The sequence below is a fragment of the Diutina rugosa genome, assembly GCF_008704595.1.
Source record: "Diutina rugosa strain CBS 613 chromosome Unknown scaffold78_size38515, whole genome shotgun sequence".
In the NCBI taxonomy this organism is placed as follows: Eukaryota; Fungi; Ascomycota; class Pichiomycetes; order Serinales; family Debaryomycetaceae; genus Diutina; species Diutina rugosa.
In genome coordinates, this window is record NW_022995063.1 from 25,781 (window position 1) to 35,386 (window position 9,606).

The following is a 9,606-nucleotide window of genomic DNA, read 5'->3' on the forward strand; positions in this document are numbered from 1 at the left end:
GTTAACATTCCCAGATGTTTATCTACGATACTTCAGAGGCCAAAGAATTTTATGAAGCAAACGAGAAGTGTGTACCGACTGTTTCTGATTTTATATCACACTTTGAAGATTTTCAGCAGAAAATTCAGAAAAATCCCATTTGCTATTGTGAATACTATTTGTACCTTATAAATTACAGTGGTGTAACCCATTCTGTTTTGGAGTGTCATATACGTCACGAAAATCCTGATTGAAGATTCGTGAATGATATGTACACGCAGCGCTTGTATGCAGTACCTCAAACTTCAAAGCCTGATATCTGCATCAGAAGTGGTGCCGACATTTACTTAAGCTCACAAAATCAAATACACATACTCAAAGATTACAAAGGTGATGAAAAACACGCGCTGATTGCTCTGTAAGTGCGTGATACAGCTCACCTTGTGGTGTCCCGCATATTCTATCATGCACCTGCATACAGGCATTAACCATAGACGAGGTGCTCTCATCGCTTTAACAAATATCACAAGTTGATTCCAATGCCAAAGAAGATTTGGAGTATCCAGTTTGATTTTATGGCACACTTTTTAGTTTTTTCGTATATGTTGAACAATGAATCCTAATTCAGTGTGGGTTTTGTTTATTCGACCAAACAGAATGCCGATTCGATCAAATACGACATCGAAAAGGTCCATGCATAAGTGAAATGCATGTACGCAGGACAAACACGTTACAAGGTAACACATGCTAAACAACATGTGATAGACTAATTATCATAGATAGGACTAGTTAGTCTACTAATAAAACAACTTGATCAATGTCTGTTCTACATATGAATATTCCACTTGTGATTACACCACAAGAGCGTGGGGCTCTTGTGGATCGAGTTCAACTACAGTATAGAAATTAGAAAACTCTTATTTGCTGTCACAAACACTATTTGAATTCTATACATCACGGTGATGTTGTTACCTGTCTCTTAAAGTGAAATATACGCGGTGTAACCACCTAGTCGGAAGTTCACTTATATCATGTGCTCTTGTGTGCCGGCAGGAAACTTTACAAACAAGATAGATGTGTCTGTAGTTGTGGTAGCCACTGGGGAACTTACCAAAGAATCCGTCCAAGTTTTCTCGCCACTGACGTCACACGAGAAAATCCTCTGGCCTGTGTATTGGCACTACCGTGGTTGGGGCCAACCTGTTGCTACAGCGGGCTGGGCGACGAGGTCTGCTAACAAAAGTTACTCGAAAAAGGTGGTTCAGTTGATCTGGGTGGGGCTTGGCTGACGGGGAGCCAAAATTGCTTACACAGTCCTGGCGGTGAGGTGGGTGAGGTGCGCGAAAGGTGCCGCCCAGCCCTGGGGGTGAGGTTGCACGAGAAAATGAGGGCCATTTATGAGACTAGTGGGTAGTGAAATTCATGAGAGTAGAACAGCAGAATGTGAGAGGGAAACGATAACCAGAGATCGACGACCAGTACTGGGAGACGAGGGATTGAGCAAAAATCGACAAAGTGGCACTAACAAAGCACAATCTGGTACATACTGGTTAAGCACTGGCTCTAGCCTTTGATCTCGGCTGCTATTATGTGATTACCCGCAGTAAGCAAGCATTTGGAGGGGTGCCAAAACTGTGCCAAAGACCTGCCAGGGCCCTGCCAAAGCTGGGCAAAACTAGGCAAAAGTAGACTATGGTCGAGTTAGCCCTGTCATATTAAATAGTAAAAAGGGGGGAGAGAAAAGGGGACAATTTCACCATTTCTGGGGGAAGGCGACGACACTGACACTGGGCAACAACTCGCCACTATGGCCTACTCAAGTGCCCACCAACACAGTAATCCTTAATTTGGTGAATATCATTCTGTTCTTGACTGACGGTAAGCGTATCTACTTGATGTATCGCGCCATCAGAATCACTCTAACTCCCATCATTTCAGACCCAAACTTCTCGGGAATAGTGTGAATTTCAAAAGCAGAACCGTCAATGGGCATGGAACGTCATGACTGAGTTCTTGGTGGTTTTGGTGCGTCTTTTACAGTTCAACAAGCTTAGGAACATGGTAAGACGCCATTTACGACCCAGGTGACTCCCTTAACTCATTTTGCCGACCAACCAGTGTACCATCTGCCATTCCTGGCTCAGCAGTCTCGGATTGGAGGCGTTGTGGAGTCGTTTTGGAGAAGTCACCAACGATTTACGAAACCAAATGTGGACTACATTTAACTTGCTGCCAAATTCAACTCACTGGAAAGTTGAGGATCAGCAGTAAGATGGACTACGTTGTGGCGAAGAGTTCAAATGGTTCCAAAGAGTATGGGGGTGGATGAGCCTACTGGTTAAAACGCCGTCGACCCTTACGCAGTTCTTTACGACGAACAAGTGGAAGACTTGGATGAAGAGGTGGACGTAACCCCGACTACATGCCACGGGTAGTAAAAAGCTAACACGGCGCTGGAAGTCAATGGAAATAGCGGGCACGATTCACAAGCTGACGAAATAGGCACATAGGAGGATTTCGAAGTGGATGAGGACATGGAGGACGAGGAAATGGATGACGAGTATTGTAATGAAGTTAGATGACTAGGTACGACGATAATATGAGACATGACTTTCCTTAGTGTAGACTTGCCTTAACCGGTGCAAAGCCACCATAGTTAAGGAAAGTGCGGATCACTAGACACGAGATGTAGATCGACGAGCCACAACTAAAATGATATGGGAGCAGTACACGAAACTCCTGTGATGTTACGTCCAGCAAATCCAGCCAAACCTCTAGACATCAAGTTTGAGATCAATGAACCTAAGATCAGTAGAAATAAGCGACCTGATAAAACGTTAGCTGATAAACCCAATCCTAATGAAGTAGCTCGAACGTAAGCCTAATGATCTAGCTCAAACCTAAACCTAAAGAAATTGCTCTTGAACTGTATGATAAAGTTCTAATCAATACTAATACAGGAACTAATCGAGTACCACTACTCAAGCAACTGTGAAACTCCTACCCTGTTCAAACATGGTCCTGTCGTATTCGTACCACTATGATCTTGTGTGGCGGTTTATCTGTAGCGCGGTTATAATTTCCGCAATACGATCGTTAGCTGCCACTGCCCGATTTCAACGGGGAATGCATCATTTTTTGGACGGAGAGATTGGGAATTTTAACGCCGTACTCTAATCCGTGACCATTAATTGAGGGGATTGCCACAAAACCCTTGAAACTACTCATTAGTTAGGGTAAACCAGCACCATTTCTTTTCGAAAAAAAGTAAAACCACTGGCAGCCACTCGCCAGTAGAGAAAATACCAAGAGAATTGAGTTCAGGTGGCTGCCATCGGTCATTTCCCCTTTGCCCATCCCATTAGAGAGTGCAAATTTTCACTGGTCACGCGATGGACCACGCGGTTGCCGGTGACAACGCTATTAGTGCTTATGGCGCGTCGATTAGGATACCAAAACGGACCCCTAACCGTGCCGTCACTTCGTAGATTCACCAAGAGTAAGACTATGGGTGCCCCATAGTCATATAATGAATGGCGAAAACCGGTTGAAATAGGAAACCTGGGGGGGGTAATCGTATGGGGGGGGTAATCGTATGGGGGGAGGCGCAAGATGCAGGGAGGGGCTACTCAACCAAGAACGACAAATTCAAATTATCCGCTCACACTTACTCACCAGTATGGCCGACACGAAGGTAACCCCGCTGGGGTTCCGCGACTTCGTGACTCTGCCTCTGAACCTGGCCGAGGCTAAGATGGCGATTTGTGACAAAGTAATTGCTGATTATCCCAAAATCGATTGGAGCAACGTGGAGGTGGACAGCATTGCCAAGGCGTTGAAATCGATGCTCATTCACGCGCCATCGAAGGAGTTTGCTGAAAAGGCACTGTTGGTGGTCAATCACCTCTGTGTGACGAAAGCCTTCGAGAAAATCACCCACCCACTTCGCCTTCAGCTTTGTTGCGAAATCGGTGAATTGGCAAACACCTCGGACGAGGCTTTTGAAGTGCTTGAAGGCGTCCATGGTAGCGATCCATTCCTCGCTAATAAGGCGTTGTTAGACAGCGGCATCGAAGTTTCACCAGATCTTGCTTACAAGACTCGGAACTGGGTTGTCCGGAATTCTGTTTTCTCTAAAAGAGCCGGCAAGGCCGCCGTTGAACGGAGATTTAACTCGGTCCCCGCTCATCTTAAGAAGGCTCTGACGTTGAAGGGCATATCACCTCTCGCGTTGTACAACCTTCTTGTCAAATCGTTGAACGCGAAAACTGAAGCTATTCTCAAGGACAAACTTCGTCAGTATGAGCGCTTGGACCCTACCACGCACAACGACGATGCTTCTGGCCTGTCCTCGTCGGGCCAGGCTCCTGCGCCGACGCCGACGCCGACGATCGACGATTTCCTCGAACACAGCGAGGAAGTGGAGGGCCCCCCCCAAAACCCGATTCCCATCACGTCACCGCCATCGGCATCCAACCGCAGAAGACGTTCGAGACCCTCCCCGCCTGCCGCCCCGCCTGCCTCCCCGCCTCCTGCTCGCCCGGTGGCCATGATCATCGAAAACGATTCCGACGCTGAGGAGAATCCTGACGTGGGTTACCAACAACCGGAGAACGCCTGGGATGATTACGAAATGGAAAATCCCATGAATGATGGCAATCCCATGAATGATGGCGATCCCATTGACCCCAGTCCCCCCATGACGCCGACGCCCCAAAATCGCCGGGAGCCTGCTGAAAACGACGACCAAGGGTCCCCCAGCGGCACCAGACTCCAGGAACACGGTTCGAAGTCTCCCTCGCCCCGGTTGCGGCTGGGGCGCCAGTTGAACCCGCAGGTCGTTCAAAACGAGCCGCCGACGGCTCGTGAGCGTACCATGAGGGCAGAATCAGTCCTGGATGAAGAGTATACCCGAGTACCATTGCAATCGTCCAACTGGAGACAGGTTAACCGCTCTCCCAAGGTCACCCTGGGTTCGGCGTCCTCGTCGCCGGAACAGGGTCACCAACGTCAACAACCCCTCGAGGCGCCACACCAAGGTGACGCTAATGTTTACCAACAGCCATACGAGGCGCGGGACATCCCCCGAGTGGCTGGTTTAGATGCGGTGGAAGGCGACTGGTCGACGTCGCGAGTCGCGCTGGCGGATCAACGCCACCGTGAGGCTCACTTCCGCCGCCATGGGACGCTGGCGCTGAACCGTCAAGCGGGCATGGGCTCTGGGCCGAAGCCCCCCTTTAACTTTGCCGACTACCAGATTCCCCTGAACCTTCAACTGCGTGGTGCCGGTGACGAAAACGATGATGCTCGTATGGGGAAGAGACCAATGAGACATTTGGTGGAGTCTTCCTCGTCTCCGTCACGGCCTCGTGGCTACTTCACCGAGGCCCAAGGGGATCCCACTGGGACGGAACAAGTCCCAGCTGAAGGTACCTCGTCCATGGCGCCGATTCCTCAACCTTTTCAAGCGGCTGCTGATGCCAACGCTTCTCAAAGAGGCTCGAAGCGACGCTCCCCGGAGGATGATGAGAAGGAGGCGAAGAAGAAGGACAAGAAGGAGGACGTGGACGTGGACGAGGAGGAGGACTTCGACGACGAAAGCTACGACGGCGGCGACGACAACGACGACGACAACGACGACGACGGCGACGACGACGGCGACGACGACGGCGACGGCGACGACGACGGCGACGGCGACGACGACGACGACGACGACGGCGACGAAAAGAAGCTGAAGAAGAAGAAGCCGAAGAAGAAGAAGCCGAAGAAGAAGCCGAAGAAGAAGCTGAAGAAGAAGGTGGAGGAGTCTGACGACGACAGCGGCGACGACGAAAAGAAGCTGAAGAAGAAGTCGAAGAAGCTGAAGAAGAAGTCGAAGAAGAAGCTGAAGAAGCTGAAGAAGAAGTCGAAGAAGAAGCTGAAGAAGAAGCTGAAGAAGGAGTCCGAATCTGGTTCGGTGGTTAACAACTACGGAATAATTACTTACAAGGTTGATCTCTCCCGTCGTGTGAAACATGAGGAGTCTTCGTCATCATCTAGTGATGAAGAATCCTCTTCATCGTCGTCATCTAGTGATGAAGAATCCTCTTCATCGTCGTCTAGTGATGAAGAATCTTCTTCATCGTCGTCATCTAGTGATGAAGTATCCTCTTCATCGTCAAGCAGTTATGACAGCAGCGACAGTGATGACTCCAGCGACGAGTGAAACGTCCAACGAGAGGACCAACATGTCCGTCGATGTGATTACCAAATGATTGATGCGATACCAAATGATTGATGCGATACCAAACGATTGATGCGATACCCAAATTGACCGAAATTGACTGATGAGTCTACGATAATGATTGATACGAATAGCGACGAATTTACGACGGACATAATGTTAATGAAAATAAGTGAACCACTTGTAGTTGACAATTAGTAGTTCAATTGGTAAATATATTGAGAAGAGAAAGCCGTTTCGTTACCTATTAGATTCGGGTCGATACTATACTGAGTACCGATATACCTTGATCATCTGAGGGTGTTTTGCGTGTCGTGACCAAATCAATGTCACGTGATATTGATAAGGAAATGGACATTCGCATTAGATAGACATACATTGAGATGAATAAGCCATTTCCAATCAATAAACTAGTCTACGTTTATTGGTTCCAGCTAAGCGGACCTATTTCACTTGATCGAAGTATCATTTCCCAAAATTTGGTTATAACATCAATATTTCCACCAAAGCTAAATCCATGAATGGTAGTTGGTTCTAGCATCGACGAACCTACTCTTTGAATCGAAGCTAATAACCAGTGCTTGGTTCTGACAACAACAAGTAGATAAATCAAACCAAGTTGATAACCCGGTTTTGGTTATCAGTACTACTGAACTGAGCAATTAACAAGTAATCTTGGTCTGGAGTAAAAGTCAATAATCGGTCCTAGCAACAGCGGTCCCAGTAGGCTGAGCCAGGCTGATAGTCAACAAGTGGTTAATATAAACCCGTCTCTTGGCCATCAATTGGTTCTACGGTCACACTTACCTCAACTAGACAAACGACAACTGGCTACTCTCAGCCAGACAAACAGCCCATGCTTGGCTCCAGCGATGACAGTCCCAATCCACTAGTTCCAGCTGATAATCATCAATTGGTTCTAGCAACAACGGTCACACCAAGTACTGGCTACAGCCTCCTACCTTTGGCTACCAGGCGGTGGCGAGCACTTGTTTGGAGGTTACGATGCTGAGAATGGCAGTGTCCCACCTGTAGCACTAAAAGTCTACCAAACAGTAACCATGAACGTAGCATTTTGGAACGGTAGTGACTACCAGATAGTGCAGAGTGAAATATTCTAGCCAATGGTTACTAAGTCGAGCCAACTGGGTTTTCATTGGTCAGCACGTTCATGTTTTACTGATCTGTGAAGAATTAGCGGTTCAAGGGGAAGCGGATAGTGCTGGACTGGCTATCTTGACCATTGCCTACTAGCTAGATACCAAGCGCTCGACAAGTCGACGATGGCGGTGACTCTCCATATTCAACTTCTTCTGGATGTTGTCACTTAGGTTCTCCCAAGGTGACGGCCCCTTGGACACCTCATCGCCCAACTTAACGACGCCAGCTTATTCTTGGCTCAATGTGTGGGTGAACCATCGAGAAACTTGTCCTTCCAAGTATCTGTAAACGGCGTTTGTGAACGGCTTGTGTTTACATTAGGCGCTAGGTTCTAAGCTAAGACTAATCGCCATGCCCGGGGTCCCCCAACTGGGAATGACGTCGTTTGATGCCAATTTCCCTTGTTATGATGGCCTATTTTTACCCGCGCATAATCCCACCCAAAATGCCAGCAACATGCCAGGCATTGTTTATACTCCTATTAATAGTACCCAGCGGCAAATTATTGAGTGTCCACCATTGTCGTAGTGCTCCATACAATGCTGGTTACATTCAACTATGTCAGCACGACCATTCCCGGATTGGTTCCATTGCCTACTAAGTTTGCTCGGATAATTAACTACGGGTAACAAAACCCTCCCAGCGATCGCCGAAAATTCGTTCGCTTGGCGCACTATCGCACGGGCTGCGCCAACAACGCCGGGGGGAGGCCACCGAACACTATGCGATGGGCAGTGCAGCAAATATTCGCAGCATTCGCAGCATTCGCAGCATTCGCAGCAAATTTGCAGCAAATTTTTGTTTGCGCCCTTTCGGAGGGCAAACGACACCAAAGCCGAGACCCCACGGTTTGCTTCCATCCGGACCCGACCACGGATAGGGAAATAGGGGACACTGCGAACGACCTAAACGGAGACGGAGACAACCCGGCAAATTACGTCATTTTGACAGAATGACGATGGAGAGCGCCCCCGCCTCGGCGTGACCGTAACCCTACTAAAAAGCCAGTGGCAATTGCGCGCTTATGTAAACTACACCCTATATCGTCCCCCTAATATCCCGGAATCAATGCCTCCATTGGCCTCGGGAACCCCCTGGCCATTGCCAAGCAACCGATCGCTCACAAAGAAATTAAAACGGAGATGGGCCAAGTTTCCGTGGCCGATTTAAGTTGCTTTCCGCGACCGACTCGGCTAGCGGGGCCAGGGATACCCAACCCCTAGAGGTCCCGACCGCCCCTTTTCCGAGACACTAAGCCCTGCTTCATTCCAACCGGTTTCCAACGCTTACAATGGTGTTTAGCCTATAACCCCAGCTGTTGTACGTGATGCTTATCGCGGCGATCGTGCTGGTGTCCCGATCGGGGTGCGCCGCCCAGCGCCGCCATCGCTTCGGCTGATTTTATCTGCTCGTATTGCCAGAGCGTCGCCCCTGCACCTGAGCCTCACAGCAAAAAGCGCCCAGGGTGCGTTTTGAGACAGCGAACGTCTTGTGCACCCCCCTCCCTCGCTGCGGGTCACACGATGTTCGCAACCTTAACCGCTGGTGGTGGGAGGTTGTGTCCAATGAGTATTGGGAGGTTTTCTTCCACGGTATGGGTACCCTTACTGACTAAGGCAGTACGGGGTAAGGCTATGTTTTGGCTGGGCACGCCTCACCAGTTGCGGCATGCGCCTACAGCGTACGGCTATCTTGCCACCCCACGCACACTCACCCAGATTACGATAAACACAGCCCGGTAGCCAAGGTCAAACAAAGGCCAAACGGGAACAAAAACCATCGGAAGTATATATCTTAGTGGTGGCTTAGTAACGGCGATGACTAACGCTTATTTTTTTCTTGGTATTGGGAGGGGCGGGGCTGTGGACAAAGCGCCCACAGCGCCCAAAGTGCCCTCTTTTGTGGCCGGAGTGCCGCTCGCTGTTTGTCCTCGAGATCAGGCAGGCTGATAACGTGCATATAGCGAGCATTATGCGAGGTATTCCCGATTTGGGTCATGGGGCAAAATACGCACACCAGGTGTGGGCATGGGCCCCGCATCCCACAAAAAAACAATCAGCCCCACTCGCAAATGGTATCCACACCTTAGTAAAATCCTCTAACCGCCATTCTTGAAACCCATCCTGAAACACCCTCTGATACAGGGGTAGCAAACCCCCCTCATGTTTTACCGGTTAAAACGGTTGCTGGCACATTAATATCGGGTACGAGCTCTCTCTCCACACTCGCCCCCCCCCCCCCAC

General features: G+C 49.1%; 1 protein-coding gene across 1 annotated transcript; it reads left to right on the plus strand. All coding sequences in view use genetic code 12, as the record gives it.

Moving 5' to 3' along the window:
• Nucleotides 1-3,658: 3,658 nt before the first annotated feature.
• DIURU_000293 (uncharacterized protein) lies at nucleotides 3,659-6,184 on the plus strand (the record flags this gene model as incomplete). Its single annotated transcript, XM_034155635.1, has 1 exon — nucleotides 3,659-6,184. The coding sequence occupies one exon, from the start codon at nucleotides 3,659-3,661 to the stop codon at nucleotides 6,182-6,184; it is 2,526 nt and encodes an 841-aa protein (XP_034014914.1).
• Nucleotides 6,185-9,606: the final 3,422 nt, after the last annotated feature.